Raw genomic sequence first — 25521 nt, 5'->3', positions numbered from 1 at the left:
TGCTGAATGCCTGTTTCTCTTCGATGGCAGAGTCAGGGTCTGAACAGCCTTGCTTCAGTGAGGAGGAAACTGGACCACTGGAGGGTTTTTCTCTGTATCAACCCTCCCATCCCCAGACCCCAGTCAACAGAGGTTTTAGGAAAATTACCTCAGCCTATTCTCAGGATACTGCCCCCTGGGGGGTAAACCCCTGGATGGCACCACCTATGCCCTACCCACCACCATGGCAATATTGGGCACCATGGGCATCGTACCCTTGAGAACACACGTGCTACGCCACCTCAACCAGGTGCAACACTGGTCTAGCACCACCACCTGATGAACCTGCCAATGACACCAGACACCAGGCAGCACTGTCACACTTGCAGGATCAACCAAGTCCTGCTCCTATTCCAGTAGAGCTGGAAGTAACGCCTGAAGAAGCCTTACTTCCCCCTCCTCCTACACTGTCAGATGACTACGCAAAATTCCAAGACCTCTTTAAAAGAGTTGCCAGTGACTTGAGAATTAACTTGGAGGAAGTCCCTGAACAACAGCATGAGTTAACGGACATCCTACAGCCCTCTTCTTGCTCTAGGGTTGCATTACCAATCAACGTTGCCCTTTTAGAACCTGCTAAGTCCATCTGGCAGACTCCAGCTACATGCCTACCAACCTGTAAACAAGCGGACCGGAAGTACTTCATCCCTTCTAAGGACTTTGAATTCCTTTTTACCCATCTGGCGCCAAACTCATTAGTAGTAGACGCAGCGAACCAAAAGGCCAAACAACAGTATTCCCGCTCCACCCCAGCCAACAAGGAAAGTAAACGCTTGGACCTCTTTGGTCGTAAAGTATATGCATCGTCGACGTTACAATTTCGTATAGCTAACTATACTGCAGTTCTTGCAAAATATGACCACAGAAACTATAATAAGTTCATGGACTTTATTGACGACATCCCAGAACAGAAAAAACAACAATTCACAGCCCTGGTTTCCGAGGGACAAATCATATCACGTACCGCTCTTCAAGCGGCCCTCTATGTAGCCAACACTGCAGCAAGATTGACCACCACAGCAGTGGTCATGCGCCGAGGTTCATGGCTCTCCTCCTCTTTCTTTCCTTGAGAGGTCCAGAGCACCATTGAAGATCTTCCCTTTGACGGTGAAAAACTTTTTGCTTCCACCACGAACGACGTGCTTCACTCAGTGAAGGACTCAAGGGCAACCCTCCGGTCCTTAGGTCTCCAGACACCTATGACCAGAAGACGGCAATATAGATACCAACCTTACCAACGTCCACGCTACCCTGCATTTACACAACACTCCCATAGACCACAGGAGCAACAACAACAACAACAATGCCAGAGACCAAGATTCCAACGTCGTCGTCCCAATTCTGCGGGGGCGCCTCAATCCCCTCCAACTAATAGGCAGATTTGAATCCTTGGTTGAGGGTTTAGAAAACAGCGTTCCCACTTCAGTCAGCACACATATCTTTGGACACCGTCTATGACTATTCTCCCACCAATGGCAGAACATTACCTCCGACAAGTGGGTTATAGAGGTGGTTACAATTGGATACGCCATCCCCTTCCTCTCCTTGCCTCCCACTCACCCACCCTCCCCGTCCCTCTTCAGGGACCCTTCTCACGAGTGACTACTCCTCCAAGAAGTGCAACATCTCCTTCAACTAGGAGCAATAGAAATTGTGCCAGAACGACACAAAGGGAAGGGTTTTTACTCCCATTATTTCTTAACAGAAAAGAAAACTGGGGGATGGCGACCAATCCTCGACCTCTGGCGGCTCAACAAATTTGTCAAAAAGCAAAAGTTCAAGATGGTTACTCTCACCACCATAATCCCAGCGCTGGAGCAGGGCGATTGGTTTTCAGCGCTCGACCTACAGGATGCCTATTTTCATGTGACTATACACCTGGCCCACAGACGCTTCCTACGTTTTACTCTTGGCTCAACACGTTTTCAATACAGGGTTCTTCCCTTTGGACTGTCCATGGCCCCCGTGTTTTTTCCAAGATCGCAGCCGTAGTTACTGCCTATCTCAGAAAACAAGGGGTCGTAATATTTCCTTACCTCGACGATTGCCTCCTCAAAGCCTCAATGTTTGACGAAGCTCTCCGATCCATGTGGCTTACCATCGATTGTTTCCTATCTCTAGGCCTGCAAATAAACAAAAACAAATCCACATTATGTCCCACCCAACATCTGGAGTTCATAGGGGCATACCTCGACTCCCGGACGGGATTGGCATCTCTTCCACCCGACCGCTTCAATTCCATAAGCCGACTGGCCACAAAAATTCGCAACAGTCCCCAGGTGACTGTCTGAGACTGCCTACAAATACTAGGTCACATGGCCTCGTGCACTTTCGTCGTCCAAAATGCACACCTCTACATGAGGTGTTTCCAAGCGTGGTTGGCCACGGTTTACAGACCGAATGTGCACTCTCTAAACAAGACTCTTTCCATACCTTTCCGAGTCAAAGATTCTCTACTGTGGTGGACAGTGCACTCCAACCTCTGCTCTGGAGTTCCCTTTCTTCAGGAGGCTCCATCCCTCATACTGACTACCGATGCATCTCTGACAGGCTGGGGTGCACACAAATGTCCTAGAACTTCGAGCCATTCGCAATGCGTGCCGTCACTTTCTTATTCGCAATGCATGCTGTCACTTTCTTCCACTAATCAGGAATCACCATGTACGCATAATGACAGACAACATTGCATGCATGTTCTATGTAAACAGGCAGGGAAAAGCTCGATCCCACTCACTTTGCACAGAGGCTATGAAGCTCTGGAATTGGTGCATTGCGAACAACATCCAGGTATCAGCTGCCTATCTTCCCGGAGTGATGAACACCACAGCGGACGAACTAAGCAGACGCTTTCCCTGGGATCACAAATGGGAGGTAGACAAGAAAACCATTCACAACATATTCCGCATTTGGGGTCACCCAACCATAGATCTTTTTGCAACTGCAAAAAACAAGAAATGTTCCGACTTTTGCTCCAGAGTGGGCCTGGGCAAACATTCCCTGGGAGACGCATTCATGATCTCATGGCACTGAAACTTACTCTATGCGTTTCCCCCGATACCAGTTCTCAACAGGGTCCTGATAAAAATACGAACAGACCGTGCCAAGGTGATCCTAATTGCCCTGTCGTGGCCCAGACAACCGTGGTTTCCGTTCCTCACCAGAATGTCGATTCGACCACCAATCTCGTTGCCTCTTCTCCCGAACCTCCTATCACAACAACACAGCCGATTTCTTCACCCCAACCTGTCCATGCTTCACCTCAAAGCCTGGTTCCTTCATGGTTCTCCCAAAGCGAACTAGATTGCTCTGAACAAGTTCAAAGAGTGCTCTTACATAGCAGAACACAATCTACTCGCACCACATATCTACGAAAGTGGAAACGGTTCACACATTGGTGTTCAGCTAAACAACTTTGTCCCACGTCGGTATCTCTCTTGCTCATACTTGATTATCTATTGGACCTTAAGCGATCCAGCCTTTCTTTCAGCTCTATCAGAGTCCATTTAGCTGCTATTACAACTTTTCATGACAAAATTGATGATACTTCTGTTTTTGTTCATCCAATCACCAAGCGTTTCCTCAAGGGACTCCACGCCCTATACCCAGACATTAAATCACCTACTACCCCGTGGGACCTTCATTTAGTACTAGCTTGCCTAACTCAACAACCATTTGAACCCCTAGCCACGTGCTCCCTTTTACACCTTTCGATGAAAACAGCATTTTTAGTGGCAATTACCTCCGCCAGACGGGCAGGAGAAATAGCAGCTCTTATGGCAGACCCACTATATACGCTATTTTTCAAAGACAAGGTTACCCTCAGATTATACCCCAAATTTCTTCCTAAGGTGCATTCGTCATTCCACATTAATGAGCCGATACACCTACCAACCTTTTTTCCAAAACCACATGCAAACTTGTTTGAAGCTACAATGCATACATTAGATGTACGCAGGGCCTTGTCCTTTTATTTGGATAGAACCAAACCTTTTAGAAACTCTTCTAGACTTTTTGTCTCCATCGTGGAGTGTTCCAAAGGTTCTCCTATTTCTACCCAGAGACTTTCAAACTGGATTTCTCAGTGCATCCAGTTGTGCTATCAGATGAAGAAGGTTACCCCTCCAGACGGCATCAGAACGCACTCCACTAGATCTCTGGCGGCCTCTGTAGCATTCTTACGCAAAGTTCCCCTGGCTGATATCTGTAAAGCAGCCACTTGGTCCTCTGAATACACATTTGTTAAACACTATGCCCTTACTCAAGGCCCCCTTTCTGATATACATTTGGGCAGGGCTGTACTATCTATGGCATTCCTATCAGATCCAAACTCCCTACCTCCTTGAGACACACTGCTTTTAAGTCACCTGGAGTGGAGCACCCACAGGGACATCTCTCTCAAAGAAAAGGAGGTTACTCACCCTGTGCAGTAACTGACATTCTTCGAGATGAGTATCCCTGTGGGTGCTCCACTACCCACCCTCCTCCCCTCTACTTCGGAGTTGGGGTAGCCTCCGTTGTAGAGAAGGAACTGAGGAGACCGGCCATGCATGCGTACTATTAAGCTAGACTCACAGCGGGGGCAGCCTCTGCGCATGCGTGGCCGGTACGAGTACTGCTACAAAAATCTCCAAACAAAGGCGCAGGGACGCACCAACACCTGGAGTGGAGCACCCACAGGGACATTCATCTCAAAGAACGTCAGTTACTGCACAGGGTGAGTAACCTCCTCTTCTCCAATTTATCAAGCTCCTTTTGAATTTTAGCTCTATCCTCCAAAACGTTTGCACATCCCCCAGCTTTGTGTCATCTCCAAATTTGATCAGTATGTTCTCTATTTCTACATCCAGGTTTTTAATTACTTACCTGTGCTGTAACTGTTATTCTTCAAGATGTGGGTGCAGAGATGTATTCCATGACCCACCCTCCATTCCCTCTTCATTGGAGTCTCAATTCTTGAACTTTGGTGCAAAGGAACTGAGAGAAGTCGGGGTGATGCTGCCTTTAAATAGCCTGGGGAAGGGCTAAGGGTTCGGAGGGCATGAGGGCCACCACTACAGGTACTGCTAGGCAAAGTTCTCTGGCTTTGGTGTGCTCAGCATGCACACACCTAAGTGGAATACATGTCTGCACCCACATCTCAGAGAACAACAGTTCTTTGAGTAATGTCCCCGTGTGTGCTCCATTTTAGGTGCACTTGTGCCCCTGCATCTTTGATTGGAGATTTCTCATAGCAGTGTCCATTCAGCCCACACAGTCTCATGCCCCATGCTGTTAGGGTGACCAGACGTCCCGATTTTATCGGGACTGTCCTGATATTTGCTTGTTTGTCCCCCGTCCCGACCAATGTTTGGTCGGGACACTGGACAAATGAGCAATTTTTGCCCTCCGCTCCGGGTCGCGCCCTGACTCTGCCTCCTCCTTCCCCCATTGGATAGCTCCCCAAATCCCCACCCTGGCCCTGCCCCCTCACTGCCCCATTGGATCCCTCCCCAAATCCCCGCCTCTTCCCCAAGTACGCCGCATTCCTCCTCCCTCCCAGGCAAGCGCTGGAGGGGGGAGGCCCGGGAACGGTGGGGTGAGTCCGGCCTGGACCCGGCCTGAGCGCAGGCAGGAGGGCGGGGCAGTACCTGCAGGGGGGCAGCCCTGGGTCCGGCCTAGGGAACTGGCTCCCTACGCGCCCATGGGTGGGGGTGGGTGTGCAGCAGCTGCCCGCGGGGGGACTCCGGTTCCTCGGGGCTTCACCTCCACCATGTGCACCCCGGCTCTGGGGCAGAAGCGGTTGGGACCCGAGCGGGCATAAGCTGGCTCGGTGCACGCAGGCTCTCGGGCCCTGCGCAGCATGCGCTGTAAAATCGCGCAGAGCCTCTGCTGCCGCTGTGCTCCATTCCCCAGTGCATGGCTGAAGCTTGAACCTGCACGGAGGGACACGTCAGGTGTTAGCGGGGCTGCGAAAGCCTTGCCTCGGACCCTGACTGTGAAAGCCCCTGCTCCCCCAACTCCGGGGCCGCCACTCTGACGGGATTGCATGGGGGGAGGTGGAGACGAGGCACGCAGGGGAGGGGGGCACTCCGGCTTTTTATTTTTATTTTTTTTCTCCGCCACTGTTTTTTCCCTCCCCCGCGTCCCGATATTTCAGTTGTGTCATCTGGTCACCCTACATGCTGTTGTTATACAGCACTGTGCAGGTGAAGTACCCTCAGTTTCTTCTCAATCACCTTGGCCTGAGATGGAGCTCTGGCAGTTGTCTGCATTGAGTTTTACCTCATCTGTGTCTTAGTTTTTACTTTGATAGTTATTATAGTAGTTCTTAGCATTAGCCAGTGATTAGTTAGTAAGTAATAGTACTCTTTAGTGTCCTAGTTAAAAAAAAATCTTTAAAATTTTTGTATAGATATATAAGTAGTGAGATGGGATTCACTCACTGCTAGGGCTACCTCCTTGTGGTTGCATTTGGAGATTAGATCTACTCAGGTTTTACATCCCCTTCCTCGCACCATGGCCCCTCTCCAGGACTCAGGCTGCTCCCTCTTTGTGACTCAGTCCTCTGGCCAGGTCACTATGATTCTCCCCTTCCGGGGAATAAAGTCTAGTCTAGCCAGCTGTCTACTTGGCATCTCCAATGCATCTGTGCCACTTCCTAATGGCTGGTATGGGAACCCAGGCCCTACCAGTACACTCGTTCTAGCCCAGGGACCATATAACAAGCAGCCAGAGTCTGCACAGTCCTAACACTTGCTGCTGTTTCCTTGGGCTTCTTCCTACCTAGCCCTCTCCAGTTTTCTTTCCTCACAACTCCCCTGGGGTTAAACCTTCTCCTAGGGCTAGAGCTCCAGTGCTTATTCTGCTGCCTGGGTTTTCACCTCCCTTCTTCTCTGCTCCCAGAGAGTGACTGCAGACTCTCTCCCTGAAGCCTGCTTCTTCTGCAAACTTCCTGGCTTTATAATCTAGCCTACTCCAGCTCAGAAGAGCCTCTTTTTCAGTGAAGCCTGGCTGTCCCTCCAGGTACAGACAGATACCCTAACTGACTCCTCAGGCCTACATTAACTCTATCAGGGCCTGTATGGGGTATGGATCCCATCACAGATAGATAAATAGATTAGATAAAATAGTCCTAGTTCACTGGGAGGTTATACCCAGTTCTCCTGCTTTCAAATGTTATCTGTCATGCCAAGTGGCAAGCTTGGTGAGTGTTGTGAGGCTGAGTGGTCTCCCTCTGACCAGGAGAGCGAGTGAGCATTACACACCCCTTGGAGGGCAGAGCCTAGATTGCCCTGCCCCCCTGGTCAGAAGTACCAGGGCGTGGCCAGAAGTAAAAGCGGCCGGCGCTGCAGCACAGTTGGGGGAGAACATGCAACGGAGGAGGATGCTCGGCCTGTTCTCCAGAGGCCCCGAGAGGAGCCTGGGCCAGGCTGTTCCTGATCCCCAGATATGGATGACGACTGGCCCGGAGTACCCGCGACAGTTTACCCTGAAGAGCCGGAAGAGTCCTGGAGGCCACAGGTACCAAACCCAAGGGAGGCAGGAAGTAGCCCAGGAGCAGCCACGGAGCAGAGCCCGGCATGGCTCAGTTGGTGTGTTGTGGCTGGATCCCTGCCGACAGAGGTGCAGCCAATACTGCCCCTGCCAGGGCCCTGGGCTGGGACGCAGTGGAGTAGGGTGGGCCCGCGTCCACCTGCCACCCCACCCCGGGTGGCTGACCCCCTACATGGTGCAAGGAAGCTCTAGCCCAGGACAGGAGCTCCCTCACCACTCACCTTGAGAGACTGTGTGTTTGCTGGCAGCCTGAGCTCTGCCCAGGCCAAAGCCAGCCCCAAAAGACTGTTTGTTTGGTGGCAGCCTGAGCTCCGCCCAGGCCAAAGCCAGCCCTGAGAAACTGTGGGTTTGCTGGCTATCTGAGCTCCACCCAGGCCCCAGCCAGCCCTGATAGACTGTAGTTAAGGGCTGACTACTTGAGCTACCCCAGTCCAAGTTAAAGCCTGGTATTGACTATTAACTGTGCAGCCCTAGCGGGGCTTTTGCCTGTCTTACAGACTCTGGTCCTGACCCCACAGGACTAGCCTGAGTGGCCTCCCTCTGACCGGGAGAGCGAGGAAGCATTACAGTGAGCAATGGACACTCCCGGTGCATGCATTGCCCCAGGGAATATCCTATTGCCCAGAAGTGTAATTTCTGTGCCTGCGTCTGACCCAGGGACCCCCTTGTATGCCAGTCTCTGAGTAAGTCTGCTGCTTCTATTGTCTCCAAGCCACACTCCTCAAGGGCATCTAAGAGGAAGACCCAAGATTCCTGTCATAAAACTTCCAAAGATTTTCCCTTGAGCTCTCCAGGTGGGAATCTACCTCAAAAAAATTGCAGTCTTCGATGACTCCAGTGACTTCAGTACCATCTTCTCTCCAATCTGGTACTCATGAAGCTGCTGGTTCCTCAGGTACCAAGGGCACTGATAAACTGAAAGACTGCAAAGTCTCAGGCCATGGACCGAGGCAGCTGTGCTCACTCAGTACAGAAGAAGCCCACTCGCACTCTGACCGCACTTCCCTTGGGGTGGCCATCAGCTCACTCAGTCACTATCACTTTGGCGTAGGCCAAGGACTCGGTAATGGCATCATGCTTGGTACTGCAGGAGTTTCATTTTCCCCAAGATGTGGCTGTATCTGAGACACCTGACTCACCGCTGCATGGCTCCAATGTGTTTTTGGTACCGAGGCCATCGGGATCTTCAGAAATTTGCCCAGAACTGACTGCTTCCCTTTCAATTTCTCCTCCGGCTCTACCTTTTCACAGTGAATTAGAGGAAGAAGATTCTGATGAAGATCTTGCCTCGGTCTCCCAAATATTGGTACAGGGCTCTCTGCCTTATCCCTGTAGAGGCCCCTTTTCAGAAGTTTTTGAAGGAGCTATTACCAATCGTGATGCACTGTCTTAGCCACCATCTCGCTGGTATGAGCAACCATGGGTGCCCCCTACTATGTCTTATACATCACCTTCTCGGCCATACTGGAACCCTGGGTGGCATATTACCAGCAATTCGCCAAGGCTTTGAGCACTGCATGTCACAGAGATCGACAGCCTTCATCACCTTCCCTCTCTAGGAGACCTGAACTTCAGGAAGAAACCTCTGAGGAGCAGGAAGCTGGAGCTGATGAAGAGGTCTCTCCTCCTCCCAACAGTCTCCTCATCTCCAGATAAAGCAGTTCTTCTTCGAGCACCTACCCAACCCCCTTTCCTGTCCCTCTTCAGGGACCTTTCTCACGAGCACTTATTGAAACAAGAAGTCGATCACCTTCTGCAATTAGGGGCCATGGAATAAGTTCCAATGCAATGGGCACTGTGGGACCCATGGGCAGTTTACCAAGCTCAGACCCAAAGGCCCCATACACCACAGAGGCGACAGATATGCCCTGCTACAGCTACTGCAAATGAGCCCTCGGAGACACAGGAAGACTCTGTAACGGAATTGGATGATTCCAACAACCAAGAACAATCACCAACTCACAACTCATCTTCATCTCTGGATGAGGTGGTCATGTCATTTCCATCCACCATTGCAGATGACTCAAAACAATTTCAGGAGTTATTCAAACGGGTGGCATAAAGCCAGAACATCCATCTGGAAGAGGTGACTGAAAACCAACATAATCTCCTCAAAATATTACACCCAGCACCCTTAACTAAGATTGCACTACCAATTTATAGCGCCCTAATAGAACCAGCAGATTTAGTATGGCAAACACCAGCAACCATATCTCCTTCATTCAAAAGGGCAGACAGGAAGTGTGCTCAACAAGGGTATGGACTTCCTATTTTCACACCTTCAGTCAACTCCTTGGTGGTGGAGGCGGTGAACCGACAGGGGAAACAACCCCATTATAAATCCACCCCACAGGACAAGGACTCAAAGATATTGGATTTGTTTGGCCGAAAAATCTACTCATCGGTGACCCTTCAATTTTGCATATCCAACTATACGGTAGTACTAGCGAAATATGACCGTGATAATTACCAGAAACTAAAACTTAGCAAATGCGTAGCAGACATCCCAGAAGACCGAAGGGAGCAATTCCAATTCACCATAACTGAAGGTCAGCTCGTGATGAGGACAGCTTTACAAGCGTCCCTTGATGTTGCAGGCATAGATGCTCACACAACAGCTATGGCAGTAGTCATGAGAAGGGCCTCCTGACTACAATCCTCTACAGACCTCCGCTTTGACAGGGAAAAACTAATCTCCACAAAAACAGATGAAGTCCTACACTCAGTGAAGGACTCTGAAACGACGCTCCAAACCCTGGGCATCTATACACCCCCTAACAGACGTAGGAGATACCAACCTTACCAGTGAAATAGAGACACAATCAGACAGCGACAACAGAGGCCTTTTGATAATCAAAGGCACAGACCACAGAGACGTCGCCTTACCCAATCCCAGACTGCGACGTCCCAAGCACCTTCAAACAAGACACAATTTTGAAGCATTGGTCGAGGGTCTGACCGAGCTCCCCCACCCACCAGCGCCAATAGAACCAACAACCCAAGTTTTTAGTCATTGACTCTGACCATTCCACCATATGTAGGCCACCATCACCATGGACCACTGGGTTTTGGAGATCATTCAAATGGGTTATACCATCTCCTTTACCTCCATCTCACCTACCCAACCCCCTTTCCTGTCCCTCTTCAGGGACCTTTCTCACGAGCACCTATTGAAACAAGAAGTCAATCACCTTCTGCAATTAGGGGCCGTGGAACAAGTTCCAACACAACACAGAGGCAAAGGGTTTTACTCCCATTATTTCCTAACTCAAAAGAAAAACAGAGGTTAGAGACCCATACTAGAGCTCAGAAAACTCAACAAATTTGTCTGCAACCACAGATTCAAAATGGTCACACTGAACTCGATCATCCCAGCGCTGGAAGAGGGGGACTGGTTCTCAGCTCTCGACCTACAAGATGTTTACTTTCACATTACTATCCATCCTGCTCACAGATGATTCTTATGATTCACAGCGGGACAAGATCACTTCCAATACAGAGTACTGCCATTCGGACTGTTGACCAAAACCTTATTGGTGGTAGCTGTTCATCTACGCAGACAGGGAATACTGATATGCCCATACTTAGACAATTGCCTACTAAAAGGTCCTACCAGGATGGAAACACTACCCATCACTCGACAAACCATTGCTCAACCCACTCCCATGGGCTACAGATCAACTAAAAGAAATCTACCCTAACTCCAGGACAACAACTGGACTTGTAGGAGTGCACCTGGACTCAGTAGAGGCCAAAGCATCGCTACCGATGCCCCGATTCACAGCGCTGACCTCCCTCATATCAGTGATCTCAGACAGCCTGTGGGTGTATGCACGCACCTGCCTACAATGCCTGGGACATATGGCGGCCAACACTTTCACAAATTACACCTGTGCTGCTTTCAAGGATGGCTGAATTTGGTATATATTCCACAAAAGCACAGCCTAGAAAAAAGACTCAAACCAACCTCAGAGGTCTTACATTCACTGTGATGGTGGAAAAACTCAATAGACTTGTGCTCGGGCATCCTGTTTCAGCAGGATCCTCCATCAATACAAATCACAATAGATGCCTCACTGATTGGATGGGGAGCTCACATAAACCAACATATAACCCAAGGCAAGTGGTCCCCCACGGAAACACTCACATATCAACCTGCTCAAATTACGCACAGTTTGCAATGCATGCCTACATTTCCTGCCCATTATATGAGGCAAAATGATAAGGATCCTGACGGACAACATTGTGTGTATGTTCTATATAAACTGCCAGGGCGGAGCACGTTCCCACTCTTTATGCACGGAGGCCTTAAAGTTATGGAACTGGTGCATAAAACACAACATCTTTGTTACAGCAGCATACCTCTCAGGCCGACGGAACATGATGGCGGACAGTTTAAGCAGACAGTTTTCCCAAGAGCACAAATGGGAAATGAACAACGAAATAACACAACACATATTTCACATGTGGGGATCACCTCACATAGATCTGTTCTCCATATCAGTAAACAAGAAATGCCCAAAGTTTTGCTCATGAGCAGGACTCGGAGCATGATTCCTGGGGGACACTTTCCTCATCAAATGGAACGCTCCTCTCCTATATACATTCCCACCGATATTTCTGATCTCCAGAGTGATACACAAAATATGAACAGACAATACCAAAATAATACTCATATTACTGACATGGCCCAGACAGACTTGGTTCCCTTACCCGTCACGCATGGCGATCTGCAAACCTTCACTCTCCTCGCCTACTGAATCTTCTCTCTCAGGACGACAGCCAAGTCTTCCATCCGGACCCGGAGAGACTTCACCTGAAGGCATGGCTCCTTCATGGCTCTGCCCTGACAAACTAACCTGCTCACAACAGGTAAAATAAGTATTAATAAATGGCAGGAAACACAGAACACACACTATTTACCTCCAAAAATGGAAAAGATTCTTCCTGTGGTGCCAAAACAAACAAATAGTTGCAAGCCGGGCACCACTTCCACTAATCATGGATTATTTTTTATTATCCCTAAAGAACTCAGGGTTCGCTACGATCTTGCTTAGAGTTCACCTTGCGGCCATCACAGCCTTCCATCAACAGGTACATGGGACACCGGTATTCGCCCACCTGATTACTAAGTGATTCCTAACGGGCATATAGAATATGTACCCAGACATCCGAGAACCCACGCCCATATGCGACTTAAATCTGGTTCTCAAAAGTCTAACCAGAGCCATTTTTGAATCCTTAGCCTCAGGCTCATTACTTCACTTATCTATGAAAGTGGCATTCCTGGTCACCATTACATCACATGAAGAGTTAGTGAAATAGGGGCTGTCATTGCTCACTCCCCATACATAGTATTCTTTAAGGATAGAACACATCCTAAATTTAAGCCCAAAATACCGTCTTCATTCCATCTCAACCAACCGATTCACCTACCTACATTCCACCCAAAACCACACACTAACACTCAAGAGGTGATCCTGCACACATTGGAGGTGCGCCGGGCCTTAGCCTTTTACCTAGATAGAACAAAGCCCTTCTGTAAATCTCCTAGACTCTGTGTCAACAACAGAACGATGAAAAGGCTCTGCTATATCAACTCAAAGATTATCCAAATGGATATCCAGCTATATACATACATCCTATTCACTACATAACACTGAAGCCCCTCCGGGCATCAGAGCCCACTCAAGAAGTGCTTTAGCTATCTCCATAGCATTTCTGCACAATGTTTCCATTTTAGACATCTGCAGGGCGGCCACCTGGGCCTCTGACAACACATTCACGAACCACTATGCAATCACTCTCAATTCCATTTTGGATACATGACTAGGCCTCACTGTACAAGCCTCAGCAATGAACTCCAGTTCTTTCCATCATCATGAGGGCACTGCTCTACATTCACCTATAATGGAGCACCCACAGGGACAGCACTGGAAGAAGAAGAGAAGGTTACTCACCTTGTGCAGTAACTGAGGTTTTTCGAGAGGTGTGTCCCTGTGGGTGCTCCATTACTCACCCTCCTCCCCTCTACTTTGGAGTTCGCAGTAAGGACTCTATGGTAGAGAAGGAACTGAGGGAGTTGGGAGGCGCGAGCGCTGGTTGAATCACCAAGAGCACTGTGAGATGGCTACTGCGCACACACATCCCAACCAGGCACTGCTACCTAAAATGCGTCCATGCTGATGACGGGTTCTGCTCAATAATTATCCAAAGCTGTGCAGACCAACGCATGTTCACTTTTGTCATCTGAGTCAGATGCTGCCAACAAAAGGCTGTTTTTCTTTTTTGGTGAATCAGGTTCTGTAGTTTCCGCTCCAGAATGTTGCTCTTTTAAGACTTCTGAAAGCATGCTGCACACCTCATCCCTCTCAGATTTTGGAAGGCACTTCAGATTTTTAAACCTTGGGTCGAGTGCTGTAGCTATCTTTAGAAATCTCACATTGGTACCGTCTTTGCGTTTTGTCAAATCTGCAGTGAAAGTATTCTTAAAATGAACAACATGTACTGGGTCATCATCCGAGACTGCTATAACATGGAATATATGGCAGAATGCGGGTAAAACAGAACAGGAGGAGACATACGATTCTCCCCACAAGGAGTTCAGTCACAAATTTAATTAACACATATTTTCTTAATGAGTGTCATCAGCATGGAAGCATGTACTCTTGAATGATGGCTGAAGCATGAAGGGGCGTATGAACGTTTAACATATCTGGCACGAAATACCTTGCAATGCTGGCTACAAAAGTGCCATGCGAACACCTGTTCTCACTTTCATGTGACATTGTAAATAAGAAGTGGGCAGCATTATCTTGTTTGTCTTAGCGACTGGCTGAACAAGAAGTAGGACTGAGTGGACTTGTAGGCTCTAAAGTTTTACATTATTTTGTTTTTGAGTGCAGTTACGTAACAAAAAAAATCTGCATGTGTAAGGTGCACTTTCATGATGAAGAGATTGTACTACAGTATTTGTATGAGGTGAATTGAAAAATACTGTTTATTATTTTTACAGTGCTAATATTTGTAATAAAAAATAATAATAGAAAGTGAGCACTGTACACTTTGTATTCTGTGTTGCAATTGAAATCAATATATTTGAAAATGTAGAAAAACAAAATATGTAATGAATTTCAATTGGTATTCTATTGTTTAACAGTGTGATTAAAACTGTGATTAATCACAGTTAATTTTTAAATCACAATTAATTTTTTTGAGTTAATTGTATGAGTTAACTGTGATTAATCAACAGCCCTAAGCAAAACACATCAGGCAGGCATCTAAAACAGAGGATTCTCTGTACCACCTGTGAACCTCAGTCCACCCCAAGCAGTAACCCATCTCTAGCTGTGTCTGATTTCTGATGCTTCAGAGGAAGGTGACCCCCACCCACCTGCCAGATTACAAATGTGCATCAAGAATAAAAAATCACCCTGACCCCTACAGACAACCATTTGAAGCCCTGAAGCATGAGATTAGATTATAGTCGCTACAGAACTACAAATGTTCTGTAGTGACTATAATCTAATTGCTTATGTTGCCCTCCATTTGAGCAGGTGGAGGGCAACATAAGCAATCCCTTTCTTCCCAAAGCCCATGGAAGAAGGAAATTAAAAGGGGGACCCATAGATTCATAGACTCCGGGGCCAGAAGGGTCTGCCTCGAGCATCCAGCTGACTCCCTGCATACACAGGCCATAGAGCCTCTCCCACAAAAGGGATTAAAGCATATATTTCAGAAAAATATCTAATATTATTATTATCTATTTATAATTAGAAAAATATCTAATCCTGTCTTAGAGACCCCAAGTGATGATGAGTCTACCACCTTCCCAGTTAAACTGTTCCAATGTTTAAACACCCTCATAATTTTTCAAGGTTGAATTTTTTCAACTTCAACTTCCATCCCATGGGATCTTGTAATGTCTTTGTTGCCAAGATTGAAAAGCCCCTTACTATCAGATATCTTTTCATTTGTATGCACCTATGCACAATGATCAAATCACCTCTCAAGCTCCTTTTTTGAATAAATTGAGCTACTTATGCCTCACATCATAAGGCTTGTTTTCCAGACATTGGCCATTCTTTGAACTCTCTCCAGTATTTCCATATCCTCCCTGAAGTGTGGACACCAGAACTGGACACACTGTTCTTGTAGTGGTCTTACCAATGCTGTGATCATAGGCAAGATCACTTCCTTACATCTACTTGACGTACCTCTTTTTGTACATCTAAGGATCACATTAGCTCTTCCTGCCACAGCATTGCACTGAGAGCTCATGTAGAAGCAATTATCATTATGAACCCCTTTTCTGAGTCACTGCTTTCCAAGACACAGGCTCCCATCTTGTAGGTTTAACCTACAGACGCTCCTCGACTTACGCAAGCAGTCCGCTACGGAACTCCTTGCGTAAGTCGAATTTTGCGTAAGTCGGGAACGTATATCTGACAATTACGCAAAAAAAAAAAAAAAAGTTTACGGAAATTACGGAACTTTTCCATAAGTGCGGATTTGCGTAAGTCGGGTTTGCATAACCCGGGGAGCTTCTGTACATTATTTATTCCTAGATGTATTATCTTGCATTTGTCTGTATTACAACAAATTTTATTGGATTGTGACCATTTAACTAGGTGATTAGATCAATCTGTAACAATAACCTGCCTTCCTCATTATTTACTACCCCACCAGTCTTTGTGTCATCTCCAGACTTTATCAAAGGTTTCATAACATTGTCTGGATTATTAATAAAAATATTAAATAGCAGTGGATCAAGAGCTGACCCCTGGGGGACCCTACTAGAAATGTATATCTCCCCATTAACAACTACATGTCAAGATCTGTCTGTAAACCAGTTCGTAATCAAGCCAACGTGTGTGTGCCCTGTTAACTCCATACAATGCAAGTTTTTTAATAAAAAAGTCATATGGTAATAGGTCAAACGCCATGGAGAAATCCAAGTACAGTATATTATAACAACACAGTACTTTTATCAACCAGGCTTTTAATCCTGTCCAAAAAAAAAAAAAAAAAAAGGCAACAGGTTTGCTTGACAAAAGCTACCTTCCATGAAACCATGGCGACTAGCATTAATCATATTTTAGCCTCTAATTATTTATTGATAGAGTCCCAAATTAACCATTCCATTATTTTACCTGGGATCCACATTAAGTTAATTGCTCTACAGTTCCCTAGATCGTCCCTTTTACCCTTTTAAAAATATTGGAACTACATTGACAACCACCATGGGAAGGGGTATGAAGGAACAAGAGTAGCCAACCGGGAAAATGCTAGTGCCATATTACATCCGATCTTATAGTAGAACTTTCTCCTGGGTTACAGCCAGCCCCTTCCCTCCGTCCTGTATGGGGATACAGTGTCATGGTGTTCCTTATTTTTAAAATTCTACATTAGGGATCCTAATGTTCAAATAACACATGCAGCATATTTCATTAATTATTTTTGCATTTTGCCATTTTACTTATTTTAATTACTGTTTTAATGTGTAGGGGTTGGTTTCCAAGGGATATGGGAGCCAGTTCAGAGGGTTGTAATGTCTCCCTGCCCATGTGTGGGAGCTGGTTCAAGCATACCAGTAACCAATTTGTGTCAGTATGTGTCTCACTTCTCTCCATTCAGGAGGGCTAGCACTAGGAGGATGCTCCTGGAAGATATAAGACATATACACATTGAATAGGACCAAGATGTCAGCACTGAAAAGATAGTAACTGTATCATGGTTCTGCAATAATAATGGTTACAAACAAATTTGATATTGTGTATAGGAGGCCCCAGTGAAATTGGGATGTTTCCCATAACATAAAAATATTAAAGAGAAAACATGACAAAAACTTATCAGAAGAGATTTCATGATATTACAACTTCTATTTTAGAGATCTGAAAGGTTTTAGATGAATCTCCACCTGGCAAAATAAATACTTACTTCACAAACTACTTAATAATGTCTTGGGCAATATAAAGTCCAATTGACTGATGTGCTAAGTGTCTACAATTGCCACTGATTTTAATGAAAGTTAAGGATGCCCAGCACCTGGCAGGACATAATTAGCTCCTCAAACAAAATTGGCATATGACAGTACTTAAGCAGAACACTTTGACAGCACACTCTTAGTCTGTCCATCAACTTTCATCAGACACAACATTTAGAGAAAAAATTCTCTGTTCTGTGGTATCTCTCTATCGGTGTAATAAATACAATTATTTCAAATATTTTGGATTTGCCTTTCTCTTAATTCATTTCTAGACAATTAACTGTCATCACAGATTGATGGATTTTTGTGATTTGCCTTCTAATTTATTTTTTGCTTAAAAGGGAACTAATTATTTTTACAAAATTCCCTCAACTGTAAAAATCGTGTAAAATCATCTGCAGTAACTGTTTTAGAGAGAAGCAGTTCAGTGCATTTTTAGTTTAAAATAAACTTTTTTCCTTAGGTTCTACATTGTCCAGCCCTACTCAGATCATCAACTTCTACTACTTGAAGCCCTACCTCAAAGGTTCTCATACTTGAAGATCTAATGCACCTCATTCAGTGGCCTGTGTGGCCTCAGAACATCTGACAGATTCTAGGCCTGAACAATATCATTTTATACATCAGTGGGGGTGCTGCAACAATTTTTATAGTGGGGATGTTGAGAGCCATTGAACCAAACTTTAAACCCTGCATATAATGGAAATCACTTCAAGCCAGGGGGTGTGGCAGCACCCCCCACACCTCTTGTTCCAGCACCTATGTACATGTCTCTTAATCTATATTAAGTACCAAGTAGTATTTATAAAGTGTAAACACGTTTTAAAACCCTTCTCATTTTCCCAGTCTAGATAAGCCCTACAACTGAAAAATACTTGGTGTTCCACTTTTGTAGCTTTAATTAGTGTAATTACAATGAATTCTTATTCTGATAGAATACTTTTAATCATCATCCATATTACAGTTTGAGAATTGCTTCCCTAAGAAATAATATACTGGTGATTCTTTATTCCTGGGCCTGGAACTAACCTGAAGAGATCAGGTAAATGCTTCTTTTGCAATAGAGTATATATAGGGTCACCTCTTTAAAATATTTTCATCATCCTATTACACTGTCAGTCAAGTTTGTCCTATGAAAACACAGATAGGTTACAATCAGAAGTTTGCAAAATCACAGACTAGTTGAAAATAGACTACGTTTAATAGTCTACTGCAGTGTTTCTCTACCTTTTTGATAGCACAGACTGGCTTGCTGCCTTCCTAAACTGTGTTAGGGAGATCTCAGAGACTGGCCCCAGTCCACGGACTGGTCATTGAGAAACATTGGTCTAGTGGACTTCTGGGTTTGTAATGGTATCACTTGCCACCAGCGTAACACACGCTGAGGTGTTACACTGGAGCAGAAGTTGCGTTTCTAATGAGACTGCCTGTCATGAAATCAGTTTTAAATAATGTGTTGAATGCCCTTGTTATCCTAGGAATTGGGGAGCAGTTAGCGCATTTTGCTACAATTTAGGGAATTATGTAAACATGATTTATAGGTCATCTTTAATAGTTATGATTTGAGATTGTTTGGTGAAGAGAATATTAATCCATTTCCCTGTATTGTAATATTTGATCAGAGTTTACTCATTTCTCTTTCTACAGTTTAGGAAGAGCAGTCTTCTAGTGGGAATTCTAGGCTGCAGTACTATCTTTCAAGTCATCTCTGACTCATGCTTTGCAGAACTGTTCCTGAGCTTTTCACAGACAAGGACATTAATCTCTTGTTATGGATTGGTGGACATATTACCCACCAAAAATAAATTAACAGTAACATTTTTCTTTCTACTGGAGTACTATTTTTTTAAAAATGTGAAAAGTGAGAATTTTACAAAGCTTTGGTTCTTGATGTTCATAGAAGAATTATAACATCAGATCTCATTCAAATCATTCTCTCATCATTTAGAACTTCATTGACACCAGGACTGCAAGCATTTGATGACTGTCTTTATATTATATCTGATTAATTTAAAAACTGAAAGAAATAGCTGTGGTGTATGACCTTTAGCTTATTCAGAGCAGATCATTTTCAAAAACAAATTAATGCCATGAAAAATACATAACTAGAAATGTTATTTAAATTGATTACTGCAAATGTAATTTTTTTGCTTTATTTTCACTTTTAGTGCAGAGAAAAAAACAGATGTCGTTTGAAGGATTTTTAAGATACATGAACTCAAAAGACTGTTTGATATATAAAAGAGAACACACAATTGTTTACCAAAATATGAGCCACCCATTACGTGATTATTTTATTTCGTCTTCCCATAACACCTACCTCATATCTGACCAACTAATAGGGCCAAGTCACCTTTGGGGTTATTCAAGGTATTTAAATACTTTTTTTTAATTGTAAGCATATTATTTTACTAAGTGACTTAAGCTACAATTTATTGAGTCTTTCACAAATGTGTGTTTAGTAATGAGGAATACAAGATTCTATTTAAGACAATGATGAAAACTAGAATAATATTATTTGAATATGACCGAGTGAAATTTTATTTGGTGTGTACACATTTTGGTATATTTGCCACTCCATCTGTTTACACTCTAAAAACTATCCAAACCAAAGTTTTTCATTGGCCTCACATATACTACAAATAAAGACATCTGCAGGACATTGTTCTGTACGTTACTACATTGCAGTGTTTAATCTCCACATCACTGAAGATATATAATTAATCTTTCATTAATTCAAACAAATATGTGATCAAACTCTGGATGCAGCTGAGGTGGTGAGGGGCCCATCTCTATGCAGGTCTATGTCTTGGTGTACACAGGAAGAACAGTTCTAGTCTACACCAGCTGGTTATGTCACCCAAATGAGCCGTTCACCAGCTAGAGATTGACAGGATGTTCTGGCCATGCCTCCCCACCACCTCCCAAGCTGGAGTCTGGATGGGAGTGCAGAAGCCAGGTACATTGGCTGGGGACTCCAGCATGCCCAGGGTGGGTGCATGTGAGTATGCATGCACGCATGTGTGCTTATGCAAGGGAACGTAGTGGGCACAGTAAAGTGGGAAAAATATGTGCACATGCAGGGGAATGGAGAGGAGAGGAGAGGAGAGGAGAGGGGAGATTTAGGGTGAGACGGTATGCTGGGGAATGTGGGAGATGCAGGAGGAAGGAAAATATGGGATGAATGAGCACAGGGGAATGTGGAGGAAGGAAGAAGCAGGAATTTGTTTTGTAACTGTGCAGGGGAATGTGGTGGGTTCAGGAAGAAGAGAAAACTGGAATGAGGAAGAGAAGGAAGGGGGAAATTGGGGTTTGTAAAGCAGAATGTAGGGAGACAGGAATTTGGAAGACAGGAGTCCAACACTCCAGTTTCTTTGCACTGCTCTGGTGAAACAAAGCAGCTGTAAACACAACTTAGATGACCAGTTTTCTTGGGCTGCTTTGCACTGCTCCAGAATGGGGTAAGCAATCAGAACATACTTGTGATTCTGGATCTAAAAGTTAAATGTTAAAAAACTATTTAAGGTAGATGCTACATAACTTCAAATCATTAGAAATATCACATGGCAGCATTTTCTTTCAGTTTCTTACCTAGTATTCATGTATGAATTTTTATTTTAATTAAATAAGGAAATTCCTAGACAAAAATCACATTAAGATGGAGTTAAGTTTGAGAAGACTTATCAGTACTTTACAGTAAAATACATTACATGGATGGTGTGATTATCCCCAAATCAAAAATTATAAACCAAAGAAATTCAGATTTATGGTTAAACTTAAAAGAAATCCAGACATATTAAGATATGGAAATGCACAGTTAGGGCACCCAAACAACCTTTCCTCTCCCTTGCAGTGAAACCATGAGGGGACAAAAATCGAATGTATTTACAAATTAGTTTAATCTAATGTAGACCACAAAATCTAAAATGCCTTAATCAGAATCATATGGTTATTGCATGGCATTGCTATAGACCAGGGGTCGGCAACCTCTGGCACACAGTTCGCCAGGGTAAGCACCCTGGCGGGCCGGGCCAGTTTGTTTACCTGCCGCGTCGGTAGGTTCGGCCGATCGCGGCTCCCACTGGCCACGGTTTGCCGTCCCAGGCCAATGGGGGCGATGGGAAGCCGCAGCCAGCACATCCCTCGCCCGCACCGCTTCCCGCAGCCCCTATTGGCCTGGGACAGCGAACCGCGGCCAGTGGGAGCCACGATCGGCCGAACCTGCCAACGTGGCAGGTAAACAAACTGGCCCAGCCCGCCAGGGTGCTTACCCTGGTGAGCTGTGTGCCAGAGGTTGCCGACCCCTGCTATAGACTATGGTCCTGCCTCTCTTCCCTTTGTGGTGTGCTGTGCATTCTTGGGAAAGTTAGGAGGAAGCAGTCTCTGTCCTCCTCTGTACTGTAACACTGCCTGGCTCTTTGCATAGAGGTAGGGAAAGGCCTCCTCATGCCCTCCTCATCTGTGTAAAGACTAAGCATATTCTGGCCCATTGTAAACTTTATTACTGGTGTTTTTATACTTTGAGTTAATAACTTTGCTGGAATTTATTCAAATATTCAATCCTAATATAAATAAAACTTCAAACATTTCCAATTTTAAGCAGATAGCCATTGTTCAAGAAAATGTTTTACTTAAACTAAAACTTTGGCTATATTTTTATCTGTTAAGGGTTCATATTCATAGAATCTATTTTTCCCCAATGGCTCTGATAAGGCTTATTATAAGCCCAAGGTAGATAAGAGAAAATATACATCAATTTTATATCCATATCATTTTGTAGGAATTTTCTTTTCTTTTAGGTATGTTAATATTTTTGTAATTACTCAGATTATGTTATTTGTAATCAGGAATGCAACAAAAGGCTTATGAATATGGTATCTCCTTTTTTGACTGTTATTTTTTTCTTCTTGTTTTTAAAGTGCTCTGATGAAAGGATGTCGTTGTTTGGAAATTGATTGCTGGGATGGACCACAAAATGACCCTATTGTGTATCATGGTCACACTTTAACAAGCAAAATTACATTTAGAACTGTCATCGAGGTGATAGATAAGTATGCATTTGTGGTATGTACATATATTTGTTGAAATGTGATGAGTGTTAATACGCATAAGTGTTAACACACTTATAATTTAGGGTACTCTGGACAAAAATATGATGGAATAGTGCTTGGGGTGAGGGGTACTGTAGAAACAAACTAGATAAAATAAATCTACAGTATCTGATCTTAACTCTGTAGCATTTTAAATGAAAGACAGTCTTGTTTTGTTGATAATTCAATGTAATTTAAACTTTGTGGACTGAATCCAGAAGACCTTCCTCAGCATATTTAGGCAAAATTCTTATTTGCAGTCAGTGAGAATTTAGCTTGAGCAAGGACTGAATATATACTGAGTAAGGATTTCAAGATCTGATCCAATAAAGTTTCCTCTCTTTTTTTGTGTTTTTATGTCTTTGCTCAGACTTCTGTGGCAACAATTCTGTCTTCTATAGTGTTGAAGCTTGCAATATAGAGGGAACAAAAGTATTACACTGGAACATTGTTTGAGTCTTACTGTATTTTCCATTTCCTCTTCATTCTGATCATTTCCCGCCAATTTTAAAACAAGCTCTGAAAAAAGTTATCACTTCTTATTGGTCAGATGACTCATTAAAATGTTGTCCCTTCTGCCTATCTGTAGCAGAACAAGTGGAAGTTAAAGTTTTTTTGGCACTAACCCATTCTTCTATATTGCTGCCTGCCATAACTCCCAGTGAAGTCACGTAAACTGTCCTGAAGGGGCCCTTTATGACAAATCTTTGAGTTAGGCTGGTTTGGATTATATTTATTCTCTCTCTCTCTCTCTGTATGTGTGTATATATATATATGTGTGTGTGTATATTCTGTAGGTATATATATATATATATACCTACAGAATATACACACACACTGAAAATAAATATAATCAAAACTGACCTAACTCCAGGTGTGTGTTAGTTTGAGTGTGTATATACATACACACTCACACCTATTGCCTTTTCAAAGCTAACTGGGCTAACATCTGTAAAGAATTTAATATGTCTCTGATTTTTACAATATGTTTAATACAAAATTGTTATGTCCTTTCAATGCTACACATATTTTATATGAGTTGTTTCATTTTTGCCAAAATACAGAAGCTTATATATTACTGCAAAGCAGATCTCACTTAATAGGAACAAGTTAGTTGCAATCAGCTGAGAGAATGGTTTCTGCATCCCATGTGGTGATCTCTGTTATGATGCTGTCCATCAATTTCAGCAGATTTATCATTCTGACTTGCTTGTGTTTGAGCTTTGTGATGAGTAAGGAATGAGTAAAGAGTGCTGCAGTGGGCAGTATAACAGGACTGAAAACTCTGCAATACATAAAATGTCAGCCCATAATCAGACTATCAGAATGCAATGCCATCTGACAATATTTAACTGACACTTTCAGTTTAAAATCTAGACAGTTTAAGAAAACATAAGTTAAAAGTAATGTCTTGAACCACACCTTCCCCAGCGTTCTCATGTCAATTATTGTGGTTCTGATCACATTTTCCTATTTTTTAACAATATTTCTCTCTCCCCCCACCTTGGTTTGTAAAAAACCCACACAATCAAAGTGGGAAACTGATTAAACACAAAATTATGTCAAATATAGAAAGAAAAACTGAAAAAATAGAGAAATATTGTTTACTCTAGTCTCTTTCAGTCATAGTAACCATAGGTGTTACATTTAAAATCATTTGTTCAATTTTTTTCATACAGAATATGATTTTTATCCCTTTAAAAGATCGTAGCTAGTGAAATAGCTGTGATTAAAAGATGTCAGGTGTATCTTCCAGACACTAATGATTGGCCCAAATTAAGATTCTTTTTAGGCTGCAGGGACCTGGAAATAGCAGTTTATGATGTTTTCCTTGTACTGCTTTTCCCTTGTTTCTCATTACTAAGAATATTTGCATCCAAACAGGATCATTATTTCTAAGCAATTCATCCATTCCTCTTCACTTTAAGTAATAATTATCTACCAGCATGCCCTGATAATTCCCAGAGCAACTTGTGATATTACTTGCAGGTCACAAGAGAATGATTTTTTAGGTGGGTAGTGACTATTAGCCCTGAAGAAATGAAGAGAATTTTTCTACAAATACGTTGGAATGAAGGAATAAGTTGTATAGAAAATATAACACTGAAATAGACTGATGTCTAAATTGTTGTCTAAATGTTGAAGTTTTTAGATGTCAGCAGCTTTTAAAACCTCTGCTGAATTTAACCTAAATAATTTTCCATGCTTTAGTATATTTTTTGGGTATATTTTTGTTGTTGTTTTTTCTGGTTCACATCATCACATTTGCTTCTCAATATTTTAATCTGTTGAGAAGCTCTGTGGTGGCGACAGGCAGTAGCCATTGTGTTGTTGTCTTGACAGCTCCAAATATATTTGGCTGAATTTCTTTGCCATTATATGTGTGGTGAAAACTGTTTCCTGCTACCATCTTTTAGTTTCTTATCTGATTTAATAGCTCTTTTCTCTTTTCTTGCTCCACACCCAACATTAATAGGCATATATTAAAACTCTGGTAAACTGGGTTGTCCTCTACTAACCACTGGAGAAATAAACTTTAAGATGCCCCGTTTTTCAAGATCAGAGCATAGCCATTCAAGATTTCCCTGATAAAGTACTGTGACCAGGTTAACTGATTTTTATTTGGTTTCCCTTGTCATAGTCTTTCCTCTGTTTATGTCTACATTTAAAGCTATCCCTGTTTCTAATAGCCCTTATGTTTCTGGATTTTGTTTCTGATATTAACTTTGAACTTGAAAATTACTCTTCTAGGTTCCAGTTTTACTTTTCCTCTTCCACAAATATTATTGAGCTCAATGATGCTGTGTTATTAATCTGGAATAACTAATAATACTATTTTGAATATTTTAAAATTAATGAAAACACAAATAC

The 25521-nt window shown here is 43.7% G+C and overlaps 1 protein-coding gene across 1 annotated transcript in view; it reads left to right on the top strand.

Annotated features, from left to right (window-relative positions):
• The window catches only part of PLCZ1 (phospholipase C zeta 1), a 133360-nt gene that overhangs the window by 26844 nt on the left and 80995 nt on the right, over positions 1–25521 (top strand). Inside the window, exons 4-5 of the mRNA XM_054016490.1 lie at positions 19729–19930; positions 22480–22624. Of these exons, the coding sequence (XP_053872465.1) occupies positions 19729–19930; positions 22480–22624 (347 nt within the window). The remainder of the gene's footprint in view (positions 1–19728; positions 19931–22479; positions 22625–25521) is intronic.

This window comes from Malaclemys terrapin, chromosome 1, assembly GCF_027887155.1.
Source record: "Malaclemys terrapin pileata isolate rMalTer1 chromosome 1, rMalTer1.hap1, whole genome shotgun sequence".
In the NCBI taxonomy this organism is placed as follows: domain Eukaryota; kingdom Metazoa; phylum Chordata; order Testudines; family Emydidae; genus Malaclemys; species Malaclemys terrapin.
This window is presented reverse-complemented; position numbering and strand designations above follow the sequence as displayed.